Below are 20,283 nucleotides of genomic sequence, written 5' to 3'. Positions count from 1 at the left end.
ATCGCCTGAGATAATGGGCTAAGCAGAAATTCAGTCTTGTGCTGGAGGGGAAGCCTTGTCAACCGATGGTCTTGATTCTGTTTCCACTGCAAGCCTTTACATTGGAGAGAGGTTGGGGGTGATGGAAATACAAAAGCAAAACAGTCTCTCAAGCATGAAGTTTAGTTCGTTTCTCTGACAACGGGCTTAGTTTTAACAGCATCAGGCACCTTCTTAACCATCTTTCAGCTGGTTAAGGACTTTTATAAACAGCTTCAATAATCTCTTTGTTGGAAGACCCCAGTAAAATAATTATGAATGGTATGTAGAGAAAATCAGCATAATTTAAAAGCAAGCATACAAAACTAAATTGTGTGTCCCAAAAGGCCCTGATCCCACACACTCCTCCTCATTCAGCCTGGCCCCCCAAACAGCCAAAAGCAAACTTTCACACCATATTAGCATTGGGGGCTGGGGGCTTCTCCAAGAGGATTAGCACAGCTGAAATAAAGAGTCTGGAGGAAGCCTCTTGGGTGTAAATTAAGCTATTTTAAAAAAAGAAAATAGTGGAAGATTAGGAGACAGATCATCATTCAGGCAATGGATCCAGTTGTAACAAGTTGCCAAAGCCTGAGGTCATCCTAATCCACAAGAGTCTGAAAAGTGGCTCCCTGTTCCTTAGTGTGCATGTGATCTTCCCCACCTTATAGTTGTGATAAAAATAAAAACTGCTCCTTTTATAGAGTCCTTTTGTAGGTTCTCTATCGGTAGGAGAAAATAACAGAGACCAGCCAGAGAATATTGAGAAGCAAAGCAGCTAGTAAGCCTGATCTTTATTAACTGTTACAACAGGGTGCTCCCTCACACACAGGAGAGGAGGAAGACCCCGAGCCATGCGCACAAGGCCTTATGTAGACATTTTTAAATTGCCCGCCCTGGATTCCAAGACCACCCCCAGAAACATCATACCTACATCACAGAAAAGGCAGTCTACAACAGAAATCTGAGTGCTTTGTTTATCTCCTATCTGGCAAATTACCTGATTGCATTATCTGGGTTTTGGCCACTCTTTTGTTATTATAACTACTTAATTCCCAAATCTAGGTCACAGGTCACAGGCTCACACCCTGTTCATATCTTGAATGTGCCCTTGAGACAGGATTTGTGAGGACAGGATTTGTGAGGAAAAAGACAATGGGGAGGTTTCCCACTTTGACCTTGCAGAGAAATATTTGAGGTCAATTTGTTCAGGACCTTTTTGGTGTAGTTTCAGACATGTGGTTTATATATACAGTTATGAACATTTATTATTTTAATATATGACCTTAAAATTCTTATAACAGTTGGAAAGAGATGATCTTGAAAAAGTTAGCATTTGCAGATGTCACTGCTGGTGACATAAATTTCTTCCAAAGTGAGTGCTGGTGATTTCTGTGAGCATGGAACACTGGAATAGGCTGACAGAGGTTCACAGGGGCTACTTTCTGATGAGAAAGAACATGCAGAGATTGCTTGGTGTGTGTGTGTGTGTGTGTGTGTGTGTGTGTGTGTAAAGCAGCAGATGGTGTGGATGGGAGGAGTGTCTCCAGGTTGCGAATGAGATGCACAAACCTTCCCTTCCTCTTCTAGTGAGGATCTAAGCCAGGGCTCAGCAAACTTTTTCAGCAGGAGGCTGGTCCACTGTCCCTCAGACCTTGGGGAGGCCGGAATATATTTTGGGGGGGAAATGAACAAATTCCTATGCCCCACAAATAACCCAGAGATGCATTTTAAATAAAAGCACACATTCTACTCATATAAAAAACACTGATTCCTGGACCGTCCGCGGGCCGGATTGAGAAGGCGATTGGCCTGCATCCGGCCCCTGGGCCTTAGTTTGCCTACCATGATCTAGGCAGCCACAGGAAAGATCTGGGGCGGAATCCCTGTTCCCACATCAATCGCTGCAATGTGGTTTTTAGCACTCCATTGTTTTTTCACCCAGGGGAACATTTATCTTGAATATGGACAGATCTGAGATGAGTGATGGTGGGATGCACTCCCTTCCAGCAGTGCAGCATCTGTTTCACATCAGGAGAGGCAGGATGGGATTGGGGGGGGGGCATTTGCATGAGTGCTTCAGGTGGTGGAAGGGGAGGGGACAGAAGATGGGCAGCGGAGTGTGGGAACTGAGATGTGCCTCCCCCCCCCCCCCCAGTTGTGGGATGAGAAAGGCAAACCCTTCTTCTCCCTTCCTGGCTCTAATGGGAGAAGACTGTGAATCAAAGGAGAGAACGTTTTTCTCCCTCTGTCACAACAAGCAGAACTCATGGATATCCAATGAAGCTGAATGTAGAAAGATTCAGGACAGGTGAGTTCCAGCATTCTGTCAGAGCCTTGGCACCTCCTTCCCAAAGCCCGGGAAGCTTCTGCCTGGCTTGGGGGGGAGGGCAGACACGATTCTCATGTGTACAATGTTGCCCCCCACAATGGCCCTCACAAGCTGGTGCCTCTAGCCCCAACCGTTCCCTTGCAAAAATAATTCACCACACACGACTGCTCAAATCCCGCTACGTTGTTTTCTTCCTGCAGGTTTTGCCTGCGAGCGCGACAGGCTCTCCTTCAGCTTCTGCCAGACGCTGCTGTTCCTGGGCAGGTGCCACCTCCCTACCGTCAGCCTCCAGTGCTGCCAGACGTGCCGTCAGCAGGGCCACGGCCCCCGGGACCGCGGGAACGAGCGGGCTTCCCGGAAGTGAGCACTCCCATCACCTCAGGACCCTTTCAGGCGCAAAGAAGCCAGCGGTGGCCTCGAGGGAGAAATGGCTGCCTAAGACACCTCGCGGGCTGCTTTGAAGGCAGCTCAGCCACCATCTCTGTCCAATTGCTCTCCTCTCCTTCCTCCCATGGGACCTTGGCTGGTGCTGTTCACCAAGGTTGGACAGGCATGGTGCTTTAACTCCAGTTCCTCTCACCAAACTGCCCTCAGGGCTACCCAAGTCTGCTGCCCTCCAATGCGCAGCAGAGGAGAATCTGCTCTGCAAGGCCACGCACTGCATCCCACAAAAGCAATAACTCTTGGCATGATCTCAGAAACATATCTGGTGCTATCGTTGGGTATATTCAGGTTTCACTCGGTGTTGGCGGGCCAGCACGAAACTCTTGACTTGAGTGATTTCTTTTTTAAAAAAAACAAACAAACAGGAAACACACACAATTCTTTTTTTTTTTTTTTTTGTATTTTGTAAGAACGGGCATCCAGCATACCTGACCAAGTCGCTTGACTGTTTGGTTGCATTTATTGTGACAGGGATGCCTTTCTTCCTGGTGGTTGGTGGGAGGAGCTCAAAGCGGCAGTGAAATGCCCCCCCATTTCAAACTCGCTGAGCCAGCTGATCATCACACTTGCTCTAGCTGGGAGGACCAAAGCATTGGGGTTATGAGTTGTTTGGTTTTCACTCAAGTTGAACTAAAGCTAACCTCTCTGGCTTGAGTCTTTGAATAATAGAACTGTAGGGACCACGAGAGTCATTTGGTCCAACCCCCTGCAATCTGTGGGGCTCAAACCCAGGAACTTGAGATTAAGAGTCTCATGCTCTACCGACTGAACAATCCTCCATATCTAATGCCCTGTTCTCTGGCTCAGCAGTTCAATATCTGTCAGGGTGAGCTGCCCTTTCTCTCTAGGCTGCTCGCTTGGTTACCCCGAAAAAGCCCAAGACTATCAAGATCAGTTTCTGGTTTCCACCCCCACCCCCCTTATGTAGCCCTGGAAGTTGGGACTGCATTTGTAGTATCATATCAAATTCCTTATTGTCAAGAAGGCACCTGATTTAAGAACACTTCATTGCTTTCTATCGTGCACTGATAGTCTCGTTTGGGTATTTAGCATGTGTTAAGCAAGGAAAAGGGAGCCTGTGGCCTTCCAAGCATTGTTGGGACTACATTATCCCTGTGTCAGGATCCTGACCAATGGCCTTGCTGGCTGCTGTGAACTGGAGCTCAACATCTGGGGGGAGCCCAGAGGTAGGGATGTTGGGAAATTCCAATGGATGAAGAAATGGGTGATACTTCCTTCTTCCTTCCATGTCTGGAATAGTAATCAATCCAGCAAGTATGATCAGGACTCCACTGTTGTTGTTTTCAGTTCACAGCAACAGTCATGTTATATATGGACATCGTAACCAAAACCCCATTCTTTCAGGGTGCCAAGGTAGCATAACACCAAAATCCTTCAGTAGTTAAGTTATAATTTGCCAATGTGTTTTTTCTAGAAGTCTGATAAGGCCTCAGCATTCTACTTGTGTCAGGGATACACCCTCTCTCTCTGAAAGGATCATTGTAGACTTTCTATGAATATGGAATTAACATGTCATTATTATTTTTTAAATAAAAAATACATGGGAAACCATCTGGCCCTGAAGATTTATTGTTCCTTAACTTGGAATTTTCATATGGACTGAATTTTTCTCATCTAAAATGGCCTTATGTTACAGGTTTGTTTTCATTCTAGCCAAGTAATTTGCAAAGAAGACTGATTTATATAATTTGGCATAATATTATGTGAACTTTTGATGAATGCACTTGAAGTATCTTTGTCTATATGACTAGAGAACATTTCCGTACTTCTTTGAAAGCTGATAATGTCAAGGTTTGATTGCCAGATGCACAGCATTTCTGATGCAGATCAATCAAAGATTTGGTTATTTAGTGCAAATAGTTTTAAATTGTTCTCAATGCATGGTGGGTAACAAATACTTTACAGTGTGAAAGCCAGTAAGTATCAGCCGTGGATCAGTTGCATTATGTCAACGCCAGACCAAGGCTGTCTTCTTGTCTCTGTCTAGGGGGAGTAACAAAACCAATTATTTAAGACCACATCCAAATTTCTTCTCTCTCCCATGCCAGCCATGGAATTTCCCCAGTGATTCAGCACAGATACATGGGAATAAAAAAAAAAAACAACCAACTCTTTTCAAGGAGATGTTATGGAGGAGTATCTTTTTAATGTTTTTAAAAAATGTCTGTAGCTCTCAAGTGTGTTAAATTAAATTGTTATAACAAAGTATGAGCTGTGCCTTTGTTGGTTTGTTTCGGCACCACGACATTTCTGCTGCCTCTTGAAGAGTCTCTATGGTTATCTTAGCATGACAAAACAGGAAGGCAGGCACCACCATTGGCCTCGCTGCATCACCTTTCCCTGCTTCATCTTCCTTTTCAATTAAATTCAAACCCTAGAGCCCCCTGACCTTGCTACTCGCCCCACCCCCACTGCTCCTGCCTGCTCACCTGTCCTTTTTTCAAGCTGGTGAGCAGAACCCTCAATCATCTTGGCTGCCCTCTTCTGCACACCATCCAGCTTGTCGGTATCCTTTTTAAGCTGTGATGCCCCAAACTGGACGCAGGACTCCAGGTGGAGTCTGTTAGCTGTTTTATTTATTACAGTTGCATTTTGACTACCAGGGAAGGGGAGAGGTGCTTGTGGGATTTCCTGCCTCGGGCGCCGAAATATCTCAGCTGGCTTTCGGTCCTCTGCACTTTGGAGGTGGAAGCTTCCCATTTGATGCTCCACCTCCGGTCCTGCTGATATGGAGGGGCCCCCCTCTAGCTGTCAATCATTGTGGCAACACTCCAGCCAAGCTGAATGTAAAGCCTGAGGGAAGCTCTTAATGAAGCATGCTTGACTCCAGCTGCCAAAGCAGATAAAACTGATGGCTCTGCATGTGGAGGAGCAGGAGAGGGAAGGAAATTGTCAGACTCAGATTAGGGTTAGCAGATAAGTGTGAAGAATGGCCCTGATCTGCCTCCACCATTCCTCTAAGTCAAGCTGTCATGTCTCTTCCTCCCAGTCTCGTCAAATGCTAAAAGGGTACTTAAGTTGCCTGGGGTGTTAGGGGAAGAGTAGTATGTCTGGAAGGACAGATCCTGAAGCTGAGACTCCAATACTTTGGCCACCACATGAGCAGAGAAGACTCCCTGGAAAAGACCCTGAAGTTGGGATAGATGAAAGGCACAAGGAGAAGGGGACAACAGAGGATGAGATGGTTGGATAGTGTTCTCGAAGCTACCAGCATGAGTTTGACCAAACTGCAGGAGGCAGTAGAAGACAGGAGTGCCTGGTGTGCTCTGGTCCATGAGGTCACGAAGAGTCGGACACGACTAAACAACTAAACAACAACAAAGTATGTCTGGTGGGGGACATGTGCTTCTGGGGTAGTTTGTCCACCTTTGGTCCCCACCCTGCACTCAGCTCTCACCTGTGGCTTCTAGAAGCTGTCAGAATGCAACCCCAGAAAACTGCTTCAACTGGCCAGCTAAACCAGGAGAGGGTAGCTGATGGGACTCAAACCCTTGGTGCGTTAGGGACTTCCTCTACATGCAAAGTCAGGCTCTGGATGATTGAGTAGATAAGACCAATAGTGGGTCCAATGGTCAAGAAGGAGGTTTCTGCATGTGCTGTAGAGGGAAGTGAGGGGCAGATGGGGCTTGTCAACCTGGGAACGTAGCCCATCTTGGAGAAGGAAAACTCATCCTAAACCTCCACTGCCTTGTGGGATTTCTTCACGAGAAGAAAAAGCTAAGGTGTAAACCCTACACAAATCCAGAGTAGGGTCCTTAAGGTGTCTTGTACACTTTCTTCTGGCAACTCCTGTAGCCAAGCTGGTGCCAAACGTATTGCTCTGCTTTCCTTTGGACCACATCAGTGAGGCCAAGAGAGAGGTCTGGTTGTCTGGGCAGCCCAGGACCTCCATACACAATGCCCAGGCTTGCGCCCTGGAGAGGCATACTCCATTGTCTCTCAAGACAAACTGATGCCAACAACAAAATGTAAGTTGTCTACTTGAGACAGGCCAGATTGTTTAATCAGCCAAATGTTTGTTTCATATATTTGTGAAATTTAAAGCTAAGACAAGTCTCTGAAATTGACAAGAGTCTCAAGAAAATGACAAAAGTGCCCCTTCCACTCTTTGAGCATCTCTCCGCTTCAGCAGGGCTCATGCCAGAGAATAACCTCCTTCCCAGTAGATTTCATGCCTTTTCTACTCGGCACGTGGCTGGAAAAAGTAGCGCCGTCTTTTCATTCTCATGAGATTGTTCTCCAAAAGTCTGTTTCCTGTAAACACTGAGTCATATCTGGTTGCTATTGTGAACGGTGATACTTTTTGCTTTTCTAGACCATTGTGTTAATATTGTACTAACTTTGCAGCACAAGGTCGGAGAGAATACAACAGCTGGGCTCCCATCCTGCACATATGCAAATTTGCCAGTACAAGGGAAGTGAAGTGATGCTCTGCGCAGTCATTTGGCACCAGCTTGGCAGCAGGAGTCGCCGGAAGGAGGCGTACAAGGTGCCATCCAAGGGACGCCACTCCAGTTTTGTATAGGGCAGGGGTCAGCAAACCTTTTCAGCAGGGGCTGGTCCACTGTCCCTCAGACCTTGTGGGGGGCTGGACTATATTTTGGAAAAAAAAGGAATGAATTCATATGCCCCACAAATAACTCAGCATGCATTTTAAATAAAAGCACACATTCTACTCATGTAAAAACACCAGGCAGGCCCCACAAATAACCCAGAGATGCATTTTAAATAAAAGCACACATTCTACTCATGTAAAAACACCAGGCAGGCCCCACAAATAACCCAGAGATGCATTTTAAATAAAAGGACACATTCTACTCATGTAAAAACACTCTGATTCCTGGACCGTCCGCGGGCTGGATTTAGAAGGCAATAGGGCTGGATCTGGCCCCCGGGCCTTAGTTTGCCTACCCATGGTATAGGGTTTACTCCTTAGCCTTTTCTTCTCCAGAAGATGTCTCACAAGGCAGTGGAGGTTTAGGATCACAGTTTTCCTTTTCCTAGATGAGCTACCACCTGCTCTTCACTTCCTTCTACAGCACATATGGAAACTGCCTTCTTTATGTAATCAGTACCAAATTAGGTGGGAACCTGCCAACCATTGGTTTGTTTTCTAATATGCATCCAATACATCCACCCCATAGTGGTGTAGTCCATTGGCTTTGCAGTGCCTTGTGAAACACACACTGAATGAGTAAATTATTCTGAAACTGCAATAAGCAAGCCCTTCTTAAACCAGATGTTAAGGGGAAAGTCTGGCTTATTTCTCTACCCTTGGGTGATGCTCAGTCTGGCTGCAGCCAACAAATATATAACAGCTTTACAGACTAATTCTGCACTGTCTGATATTGATACAGTGGATTGTATAGTTCATACCATCCACTGTTGGTATCAACAGAAGATAAAACACAGAAGGAAGTAGTTGTTCAGAAGTCTGGGAACAAATTGCATTTACAGTATAATGGTACCTCTGGTTACGAACTTAATTCGTTCCAGAGGTCTCGTCTTAACCTGAAACTGGTCTTAACCTGAGGTACCACTTTAGCTAATGGGGCCTCCTACTGCTGCTGCGCCACCACCGCATGATTTCTGTTCCCATCCTGAAGTAAAGTTCTTAACCCGTGGTACTACTTCCGGGTTAGCGGAGTCTGTAACCCAAAGTATTTGTAACCTGAGGTGTTTGTAGTCCTGAAGTTTTTATGTATTAAGTGTTTTGTTCCTCAAATATTCTTGCCCTTTTCCAAAACAAAAATTTAAAAAAATATGTTGAACACTTTCACATTTAATTCTGTTACCAAGAAGATACCCCATCTCACATGTCGTTTACCAAAAGAAAAATTTGGTCTTGTTGCACATTAATGCTGCCTTCAGCTGGTTTCAATAAGGAAAAGACTCCAAAGCAGGGGGAGAAAGAGTGCTCACCATACTGTATTGTTGTTTTTTTAAGTCCTAAACAGCAAAGACAGAAAGCCCATCCTAAGATAACAATGTAATCCAGATGATTTTCAAAAGGAGGAAATTACTTTCACAGCAAGAGGAACCATTATTATTATTATTTTCGAAACCTGCGTTCTTGTAACAGGCAGCATCAGCCAGCTCTTACCCTTTGGGGCACGAGGCATCTGCATGAAGGAAAAGCTTTCAAGCAGATTTTCCAGCGGGGGTGAACATCTGCGAAGCCTCAGCCATGCAGAAAAATGAGGGCTGGAGCTCTCGCAGCCCCCGCAAGAACCAGCCACGGCGGGAGGGAGCCTGTGGGGAGGGGGGCAATGAACACGCAGGCACACTGTGGCCCCTCTCAGCTTCATGAGGTCCCTTCTTCACACATGGTGGCCAGAGGAATTGGAAGAAATGTGAAAACACTTTTCTTTCCAAAGGGAAGGATAAGCAGGGAAAGGTTTTCCCATGAGTTCTTTGCACTATAGATTTTTTCCTCCCTCTCTCATAACACCAGAACTTGTTGACATCCAGCGACGCTGAATGCTGGAAGATTCAGTACAGATCAGAGAAAGAAATTATCCGTGCAGCACATAAACTATGGAACTCACTGCCACAGGAGACAGTGATGGCTTCCAGCTTGGATGGCTTTAAAAGAGGATTAGCCAGATTCAAGGAGGAGAGGGCTATCGATAGCTGCTAGCCTTGATAGAGGTTATACTCTGCCACCACAGTTGGAGGCAGCAATGCTTCTGAATACAGTGGTACCTTGGGTTAAAGACACTTCAGGTTACAGATGCTTCAGGTTACAGACTCCGCTAACCCAGAAATAGTACCTCGGTGTTATGTACTGAGTTGAATAGGATCCAAAAGGCAGCAGTCTGATTGGTCCTAGAACAATAGGATTCAGAATGCAGCAGTCTGATTGGTCCACAGTAGCCACCCAATCCAGCTCCAGGTGGAAGTGAATCCACAACCTGATTGGTCTACAGGTGAATACCGGAATTAGCCAATCACTTGGGGCCCATTGTGTAAATAATGTATATAAAAGCAGACATTCTGGGGGAACTTCCATTCCTCCTCACCACTATGAGCTGAATAAAGAGCATGAAATCCACTCTCGACTCCAAGTATATTTCACTCGGGTTAAGAACTTTGCTTCAGGATGAGAACAGAAATCGTGCTCCGGCGGCACGGCAGCAGCAGGAGACCCCATTAGCCAAAGCGGTGCTTCAGGTTAAGAACACTTTCAGGTTAAGAACGGACCTCCGGAAAGAATTAAATTCTTAACCCGAGGTACCACTGTACCAGCTTCTGGAAACTACAGAGAGAATGCTTCTGTGCTCTAATCTAGCTTGACGGTTTCCCATATGTATCTGGTTGGCTTCTGTGAGAATAGGATGTGGAAGCAGATGGGTCATTGGCCATATCTCTTCTTATATCAAAGAGTTTTTCACCCCCCTCGCTGTATGTTTCTCTTTCAAGTCCTATTTGATTGTTGTACATCGCTTGGACACCTTAGGTCAGCTTCCTCCAATCTGGTACCCTCCTGATGTTTTAGGCGACCACCCCTCAGTCCGCAGAGCAAAAGTCAACATGCTCCAACATCTCATTTTCACAGCCTTCGGAGGGCGGTCTGTTTCGTGCCTCCGAGGGTTGCTCATTACAAAGGAAGAGTCATAGTTCCAAATCCTTGGAAATCCCAACAGATGTTTGAATTGTCCCAAACATTCATGAGAGTGTAATTGAGTACCACCCCCTGCTTCTCATCCTTTCTGAGCAGCAGATCTGTTTCCCAAGCCCCAGAGAGAATCATGTGTCAACCACAGATGGGAACTTTGTCTGCGGTGTGCTCCATTCACCGAACACACATCCTCTACTATGAGAGAGGAAAGGAAACGCTCAGCTTTCCAAATAATACAGAGCCATGGGAAAAGATTCCAGGTGTAAATTAGTGGAGAGGGATTCTGTTTAACAAGCTTTGTTTAGGTGGAGCAGAGATGGATGGGGAAGGAGGTAGCTAGGCAACAGGCTGAAACCACAGATTCCATAACGGAAATACACTTGAGGCAAGTTTCTAGGATCAGGCTTTTTTTTTAAGGACTGGAGGTGTGAAGAGATACAGTTCTAGGGGTTATCAACACACTGAAAATTAGTAATTCACAAGGTTTCATTGGCATCCAATCAAGAGCTCATAAGACAAAACACACACTTCTGAAATTGGCAAGCTTCTAACAGGAATATGCAGCTCGCCCCCCCCCCCCAAAAAATTGTCCTCCAATACGAAGGATTGGAAAGGAGCAAACACTGGTTTAAAAAATAAATAAGTAAAGAGGGATAACGGTGGTGAGATCCAGGAAATTGTCAGGTCATTTAGCTTAATGCCTATTCCAGTAAAATTGATTTTAAAAGTGTGATTAAACATTGAGTCTCCAGCCTTTTTTGGGCTGGGGGGGTGCATCTGAAAATTGAAGAAACTGTCATAGGTACTGCAATAAATAAATAAATCCCAATTATATGAAAATGATTCACAGATGATATCTAACTCTGAGTAGGTTGGCTAAGATGTATAAAGCAGAATCAGATATGTGCTGGAAATGTAAAAAAAATATGGAGGGAACTTCTTTTCGTATGTGGTGGACATGTAAAACGGTAAAAGAATATTGGGGAATGATTTCTAACGGGTTGAAAAAAATGTTTAAAATAACCTTCCCCAAAAGACCAGAATCCTTCTTATTGGGAGTAATTCAGACAGAAATCCCTAGGTGTCAGAAAGGTTTCTTTATGTATGCAACAACAGCGGCTCGAGTTCTGTTAGCCCCAAAATGAAAAGTGAGTGAGGTCCCTGGTAAAGAGGACTGGCTACTTAAGATGTTAGAATATGCAGAACTTGCAGGTTAAACATACAGAATAAGAGAGCAAGAAGAACATATATTTAAAGAAGAGTGAAAAATATTTATTGACTTTATGGAAAATAACTGTACACAGCATTAAGATAAAATCAGCAGTGTAATCTATTTGTGATGATAAAGTGGAGAACTGACCTAAATAGTTATAGTAAAATATGTAAAATGAACCATGGAAGGAGAAGGAGGAAAGTCACTGGATATTCAAAAGTATGTAAAATGTTTATTTTGAAATGTAAACATTGAAAATGTAAATTTTTTTTTACAAAAAATCACATAAGGAAAACTGGTAGTTCATCATCTCACCCCAATCTACAGGTAAAACACACCCTCCAATCAGCTATGACAGACAAAAAAGCATCCCCCCCCCAAAGGAGACACCCTCCAACTGAAGACCATCATATAACTGGATACTTGCATACTTTGGACCCAACTCACATTCAGCTCATGAAGCTGCTAGGATGTCAATGTTGTCTCAATAAATGTGTGTGGGATGGGTGGGTTGCTAATTATTGTTAATTGCACAAGCAATTAACAGAAACTTTAGTTGCCTTCATGTTACTAGCTGGAGAACATTCCAAGTCCTCTGGATTTTGGGGATGAGAGGAAATGCAGCCCCCAGATACCCAAACATGGATTGTTGACATCTATGACAATGCCCAGGGTGGTATAGGGGTTAATGGGAGAGACCTGGGTTCAAATCCCGCCCCCACTCAATGAAGCTCACTGGGTGACCATGGGCCAGTCACTGCCTCTCAGCTTAACCTACCTCACAGAGGAATTGTGAAGATAAAATGGGGAGGTGGGGAGAACCAGGTACACCTCCTTGCAAGGAGGCAGGATATGAAAGTGTAAATGATAGCGGGAAAAGCCAAAGCAATTCACAGCTGAACTATTGTGCCCGAGTGTGAGGAGGTCAGCTGTATTACTAACAAGGCGGAGGCTTGGGGTCTGGAAGTGGCCCCCCAGACCTTTGTATCTGGCCCTTGGGACCCTCCTCAGGCCATGGCACTCACCAGCCCTGCTCTATGGCCTTCTGGAGTGCTTCTGTTTGGCTGGAAAGTGTCCTTGAACTACGATCCTGCCTCTCGCTTGCCTGGATGGAGGAGAGAGAAGAGTGGGTGGAGGAGAAACCTCTGGCTTCTTTCTGCGAGGCTGGAAAGCTGTCTGCTGTACAAAGGCAAGTGTCGCATCCATTGCCCAGTTTTGTGTCTGGCCCTGGCAGATGGTCAGCCGCAAGCAAATGTGTCTCTGGGGCTGAGAAAGGCTCCCCAGCCCCCCTCTATAGACACACAGAGAAGCACGAGGCTGGAATAGCCCACAGGAAGGGTTAATTAGTACAGGAGTGTCATCTACTGGCTTTGCGAGGAACAGCACCAGAACAACAGCAAAGACAGTTTTTACAGTGTGGGGATTTCTCCTTCCAACAGGTACTGGTCACAAAAACCTTGCCTTGGTACAGCAAGGCTTCTGTGGTTGAGACAGCTGCAGCGCGAACTTGGCTGAGAGATGGAGGGTGGAAGACATAGTCTGAGTCTTCCCCCCCACCTGACTATAAGAGCCTAGGTAGTAAAGGTAAAAGGTAAAGGACCCCTGGACGGTTAAGTCCAGTCAAAGGCGACTATGGGGTGCGGTGCTCATCTTGTTTTTAGGCTAAGGGAGCTGGAGTTTGTCCACAGACACCTTTCTGGGTCGTGCCCAGCGTGACTAAACCGCTTCTGGCATAACAGGACACTGTCAAGAACAGAAGGCATGAAGCAGAATTCAGAGAGCATTACAGTACTACATTCCAGTAAAAAGATTGTCCTTTATTGCACCGCTATGAATATCTTCCTTTCGTTCCAAGTTGAAAAGCAGCTATTACTTACAGCTTAAAGTTGAAGGAAATATTTAACTCTTATTCCTTAGAACACCTCTAGGGAAATGAAGGTTCTTTTTAACTGGTTAAAATTCAACAAAATTGAATATTGAAAAAAGCTTTACTTCAGAAAATTTCTATAAAACTTTCCAAACGTTCTCAGTGTGCATCAGAATTCCTCATTAAGAGTTATCTTGCTCCTTTCCCCATCACGCCTTTAATTAATGCCTCTTTTTCATGTTTCAAATGACATTTAATTTTTTTAATTAATTCTTATTTTGCATGACTTCATGAGCCACTTTTACGTGCACTTGTTGATGCTGCTGTAATAAATAAAAAAGCAAGTTTGTTATTGATACAGGAAGAAAAGCAATTTACCAGCCAAGAAATTTCACACTGCAAGGTGTTGTTAGAAAATTTTGTATGAACCACTTTCTTTTTGCAAGTTGGCAACAACCTGAACTTGATCAAAATTAATTAAACAGAACAGACTCATTGGCAATCCAGCCCTAGACATTAAAGTACCACTGAAGCCTGCAGAACTTCTGAGTTTATGTAAGTTCTACAGGCTACCGTGGTACTTTACTGTCTAGTAAATATCTACAAGGTTGCAGCCACCACATTATTTTTACCTGTCTTCAGAAATGCCTAGTTAAATATATATTTTTTAATCTACTTTGGTTTACACCATTAAAAAAACTTATAGGGAAGTTTTCATATTGAAGACAACTTGTGTTTCTAAAACTCTGTACTTTATTTATCTCTCACACTGACAGCTAATCAAACACATTCCATCATAACAATGTGTAAAATTCAATCTTCAAAATCAGTTGTTGTTTTTTAAAAAAATTACAATGTATATTCATGAGGTGTCAACAGAATGGTTTCATAATATTTTTTTTTTTTTAATTGTGAATTCACAATCCTTCAAAATTAATCTAAGACTATACATGGCTCACTCTCCTTCGTAAATTAAATGGATTTTTTTATATAAAATAATTTATTAAAAATATACAGGAGGTACAAAGAACTGTCCAGTATCAAATTCAAGGCCTCCATTCCCCGCCCAAAAAGACATGAACACCAAAGTGTCAGAAAGATCCCAGGTCAACAGGAGCTGCTGTCAAGGTTGCTAGTCTGGATCCAGAACACACTGCTCCACAATCTCCCGCAAGTGAGGATTCTCCATTGCAGCGGCGACTCTCTCTTTGTCATTTATCTGCTTGTTAACTGTAGCACGACGAAAAACAAACAAGAAGTCTTTGGTTAATGACCAACAGAAATGCACTAGAATATCACAAAACACACACACACACACACGGTGTGTGCGCACACGAAGATGCAAGTCCTACAGAGACAAACACAGATTTGTCAAGGATCAGAGCTCAGTGAATGCCTCCCACAATCTGCTGTCCAATGCCTGCAACGTTTAGATCTTATTAAGAACATTAGAAGTGGCCAACCAGATGCCTGTTGTGGGAAACCTGCAAGCAGGATCTGAGTATCTCTCCACTCCTGTGGTTTCCAACAACTGATATTCAGAAGCAGTGCTGCCTCTGACCCATGGAGGCAGCTCTCTTCTGTAAATTTATCTAATTCTTTTTTAAAGCCATCTAGTTTGGTGTCTCCTGTGGGAACGGTACATTTGATTTTTTTTAATTGCTTCTGCTTGTAGGGAATTTATGTTGGCCAGTTTCAACAATATTGTTTTTAACTTTGTTTTTTAATTTTATGTATTTCCACCCTAGAACCTTTGGGCATATGATAAATAAATAGAGAAGTCATGCAATGCTAAGACTGCAAGAGATATTACAAACAAGTATGAAAGCAGAAGCTAATGTGTTCCAGCGTGGTTAGCTCATATGCATCACTTCCTATGGTGCTGGGTGCCAGGCCCTCCCAGTCTGATTGCCACACAAGAAGATTGAAGACATGCTCAACAGGAAAATTTAACACACACACACTTGGTGATGTATATCAAGAGGCTGCTTTATTCCCCAACGCAAGCTGAAGACATACTTACTGTCCTCCTCCGTGGAATGCGCTCCCTCTGAAATGTAGATTTCCAACTACATGAGAGAGAAAATGACTGCTTAATATGTTTTTATAGCACAGGTATGCATCTGCACAGAATATACAACACTGTTTCCATGGCTTGCTATACAGTGGACCCTCTGGATATGAATGTAATTTGTTCCAGGGGTCCATCTGTACCCCGAAAAATCTGCAAGTAGAGCTGCCGCTTCTGCAAATGCATGCAGCGTGATATACTGTTTCCGCGCATGCGCAAGGCGCGCAGAACACCTCTGCGCATGCGCGCGTGGTGAAACCCGGAAGAATATGCTTCCAGGTTTGCTGCATTCGCAACCTGAAAGTTATGTTACCCAAAAGTAACGTAACCCGAGGGTCCACTGTAATGGGCAAGTCTCACTTGTGTTTGCAATATGAAAGGTCTCTCTTTTTCTCTGCAACGCAATCTCCACATCCACTCAGGGGTTTGTTATATGGTAAGGAAGCATGGCCTCTTACAATCTGGCAGTTCTCACACGCCTGCCAAAGCTGTGTACATGATACAGTCTCCTGAGAATCTTATGGTACCTTAAAGACTGTGATTAGCGGTGATTCCTGCCCTGCAAGGGGTTGGACTAGATGAGCCTTTGGTACCTTACAACTCTAAAATTATATGATTCTTGTACAAATTTATTATGACTTAAACTTTGGTAGACTACAAACCACTTCACCAGATGCATGAAGTGTACCTGATGAAGTAGACTGCAGTGAGTGAAAGCTTATGCAACAATAAATGTGTTAGTCACAAAAATCTGTGTTGTTCTTCCTGCAAGAGACTAGCATGGTTGCAATCCCTCTGGAAATCCTGCCAACAGAAGAACTCTGGGTTCTTCATTTCATAGTCCTCTTCTAAGACCACATTTTGCGTGAGTGACAGATAACACCACCACTTGAAATTCCCCATACAAGCAAACATGCAAAACATTTGGGGGGGAAGTTGGAAGTGGAATGTGTGGCCAGATAAAGCCCTCTAAACATGCATTTCTGGAGAGTCAGCTGCAGTATATTTTTAGAAATACAAACAAAAGTGTACAAATTGCGTACCTTGTGTTTAAAAGGCAAACATCTCTGCAGCTTGATCCTCAAACACAGTCCTGCATTTTAAAGAAAAAAGATGTCATTTTTCTTTTCAAGCACTACCCTTCCATTATCTTTCTACCAAAAGAGTTGGTGGCATGTGGTCATGCAGCAAAACGTATTGCTCAACCATCTGTACTGTAATTCAGTTTTATAAACATGTGAGGGAGAGCTGGCCTTGGTTCTCAGTGTATCTTGCTCTAAAGATAGGAAGTGTTGCCTCATCTAAACTGTGAAAAAGGCTGGGAAATGAAGTGAGCAGCATCTATTCTGCTTTCAAGCACAGAACTGCTTTACAATTTGGTAATAAGCTGTGAAAGACTGAAGAGTTTCGCACCACACACTGCCAGGGCATGAGCTCTGATTGGGATCAGGACAATAATGTGTTGAGCTTTACACAGGGATGCAGTTTTAAGGTTAAATTGGTTCCAAAGAAGCCTATCCCAAAAAGAAACATTTTTCATCATGAAAGGTCCTGCAACCCATTCATATTTAATAATTCACAATGCTGCTGCAGAGTTTCAATGCACAAATCCAGAAATGCTTCCAGAAGAACTGAGTGTCCCTTTATTTGGCTTTCTAACATCTTTGTTTACTTAACGTCATGAAACCGGCAACTTCACAAATTGCTCAAAGAAGCCCCTTCCCCCAGATCTTACCTATGAGAGTGGCCAAAGAGCAATGAGGTACCGTTGGTGTAAACCTGATTGTGACCAAATATTCATCTTCCCCAATTTCGTGCACTTCAACACAGCTTTCTGTTACCACGTCTAGTTCTTCTAAAGTGTTTGGCTTCTCTGGGTCCCGGATAGTTCGAATTATATCTAAGCAGAAACAAACAGATCACAAGTGTCTAATTATGGGGAAAAGGTTGAGTGGTCAAACTCTAGGCCTGGAGTCAGCTGAAAATCCACTTGCTTATGACATAAAAGGGAGTTTGATGCCAGCCTTGCCAGGACTCTTCACAATCCGGTCCCTCTCGGCCTTTAGGAGGAACAAAGGTTGCAAGTGACATTTCAAATGACAAATGATAAAAACAACAAATGAAATGTGTTCTGAGGCTCATTGCTTCATGACCAGTGAGCCTGCAAAGCATATGTGGAGTGTATTTGGATATTTTTTTGTCTCTTCTGGTTTGGAAATAATCTTGCCACTCATGCATCTTGTGACTCATGCATTGTTATCCTCAAGAAAGGAACTATTGCAATAAACCTGGGCAAGGGATTACCTGAGTGGGGGGAGATAACAGGCAATGGGGCTGGAAATGTAAATGACTATCAGACTTTGAAAAGCTGTTATCACTGGATCAAGTTCAACAGCTTTGTTGAATTCATTAAACTAAAACTATTTTTAAATTAATTAAACTAAATTAATTGTTTATTGTTAACTAATTTGAACTAAAATTGGATTTTGAATATATGTGAAATTGTTACAATTTGGAATTTGATTATTATCTTCCTTCATGGGTCATGCAAACCACCATTATGAATCATGCTATTTATTGGGAAGGCTAAGGGCAGTGGGAATGAGTTTATGGAACCAAGAGCGCAGTGCCCCCCCCCCCAAAGTTTAGGATCCACTGCAATAAACTCTATGTGGGGCTACCCTTAAGAGTGACCTTGAAGTTAAAGCCAACACAAAATGTATTAGCTGGCATACTGTTGTCACGCATGTTACAGTGTGCTTAAAAGAGCCTCATGCTAGCTGCCATTAAATTACTGGATCAGGGTTAAGTTCCAACTTATAATACCCTAAACAGGTACCTGAAGGATTGCTTTCTTCCCTATCTCCCTGTCTGGAAGACAGGACTGTCTGGTGAGGCCCTCCTGGCTGTGCCCACAGATCCCATGGGTCCTAAGCAAGGGGAAGAAGGCCTTTTGGGTAGCAGCCCCCTCTCTTTGGAATCCACTCCCTTCAGGGACATACAGGCAAGTGCCAACCCCAGAATCAATTGGGCCTCTGCTAAAAACGCATTTATTTCCCCTGGCTAGTCATTAGTGACAGCGGGCTGTAGAAGTAAGTTCTCGTAAAAATTAGAAATTAAAATTTGTACATTTTAAAGTGCGCACTCTGACACACTTGGCTGCTGGTTTAGTTTGTGCTGCAGTCTCAATGCATTTTTAGCACCTTGTCGTTTCAGACGAGAGGAGGTGCGTAAGTTTAAACTGTTCTCTGTTTATTGTTGATTTTATGTGTTGAATGATTTACACAGCTGCTTTGGGGTTTTTTGTTTTTAATTTTTATCTTACTGCTTTCTTCTCTTCGTACACTCCTTCAAGGTTTCAGGTTTTCTTTTTAAACACCCCCTCCTCCAACTGCGAGGCAAGCCGGGTCCTGGGACGCGAAAGACCTCCCGCCCCGTGAAGCCTGGATAGGGACGGGGCTGGGGAGCCACTGACCGTAGACCTCCAGGGCCCGCTCCTGCTCCTGCTCCATGGCAGCGGCGGCGGCGGTTCTGCTCGGGGCCTCGGGCCGGTGGTGGGCCTGGTGGTCGTCCTCCTTCTCCCGGGCCTCATGCCCCCCGCTAGAGAGCGCCCGCCAGAGCAGCCCCAGCGACAGCATCCCGCCCCGAGCCAAGCCCGCTCGCAGCCTCCATCAACCGGCCCGCCCGCAGTCCCTCAGGCGGCCCTCGCGGGCACTTCCGGTCTCGGGGTGGGCGGGGCGCTCCACAGGCAAAGCGACGCTATACTGTACTCACAAACGCGCACTCTTCTCAACCGAGACTACATTTCCCGCCGTCCAACGCGCTCGCTCGCCCGGCTTTCCGCGCGCGGGAACTACATTTCCCGACTCGCAACGCTCTCACTCGCCGCCCGTAGTGCGGCAGCTTATCCCCGCGAGGCATTCTGGGAAGGTTAGTCGGAAGGAAGAGCGTCGGCCTCCGCCCTCCCGGCTTTCGTTCTCTTGTTGTGGCTCTGCCCCAAGATGGCGGCGGCCGCGGTCGGTTTCTGAGGAGACCCACGAACCCGGCGGTCGCGGTTCTCTCAGGGGAAAGAGGAGAATGGCGGCGTCGGAGGCTGGGTCGCTTCGCGTTCTCCTGCAGCCATTCCGCAGCCCCAGCCAGGGCATCACCCGGGCCAAGCTCAGCGGCGGCCGAGACGCGCTGGCGACCGTGACGGGGGCGGAGCTGCGCCTGACGGGGCTGGTGTCAGCCCGGCTCGACGGCGGGCAGGACGGGCCCAGCGGGGACGGCAGTATCGCCCTGCCCGGCGCCTGGGAAGAGTAAGTGGGGGTGCAGCAAGAGCCGGGCCTGCGGGGGCCCAAGTCCAGCGTCGACCCGCCCCCCCTAGAGAGAAGCAGGTGACGGACTCGACCCCCGCCTCCCCCCGGCGACAGCTCCCCCCACCTCATTTAAAAGCGTTTCGTAGTCGGGAACCAGGCACCCACCCACATGGTGATCTCAGAGGCTAACTTACTCTTGCTTTTGAAGCACAACAATCCTTCTCCGCAGCAAAAGGGTGTTTATAAATGCCCGGCAGCAGAAGCAAACGGTTTTTTTTGGGGGGGGGTTGCATAAAATTTATGCACCTCTTGGTTGTTTAAAAAAAAAAAAAGGCCTCAAAGCGGTTTACAAAAAAAGAAAGATAAAACAGTGGAATTATTAAGAAAATTTAACCATG

General features: G+C 45.1%; 2 protein-coding genes across 3 annotated transcripts in view; both read left to right on the top strand.

The window, feature by feature from the left end:
- The window catches only part of ADAMTS7 (ADAM metallopeptidase with thrombospondin type 1 motif 7), a 69,512-nt gene extending 64,489 nt beyond the window's left edge, over positions 1 to 5,023 (top strand). For both annotated transcript variants that reach the window (XM_080982085.1, XM_080982086.1), the window contains exon 24: positions 2,551 to 5,023. In XM_080982085.1, the coding sequence (XP_080838211.1) occupies positions 2,551 to 2,714 (164 nt within the window). In that variant the 3' untranslated portion in view covers positions 2,715 to 5,023. The remainder of the gene's footprint in view (positions 1 to 2,550) is intronic.
- Positions 5,024 to 19,065: 14,042 nt separating this feature from the next.
- SPG11 (SPG11 vesicle trafficking associated, spatacsin) overlaps positions 19,066 to 20,283 on the top strand; it is a 32,357-nt gene continuing 31,139 nt past the window's right edge. The window contains exon 1 of the mRNA XM_080982074.1: positions 19,066 to 19,885. Coding sequence (XP_080838200.1) covers positions 19,098 to 19,885 — 788 coding nt within the window. The 5' untranslated portion in view covers positions 19,066 to 19,097. The remainder of the gene's footprint in view (positions 19,886 to 20,283) is intronic.

The sequence above is a fragment of the Podarcis pityusensis genome (genome assembly GCF_964106645.2).
Source record: "Podarcis pityusensis genome assembly, chromosome: 14".
NCBI classification, from domain to species: Eukaryota; Metazoa; Chordata; class Lepidosauria; order Squamata; family Lacertidae; genus Podarcis; species Podarcis pityusensis.
Note: the sequence above shows the minus strand (reverse complement) of the source record. Positions and strands in the feature narration are given on the sequence as shown.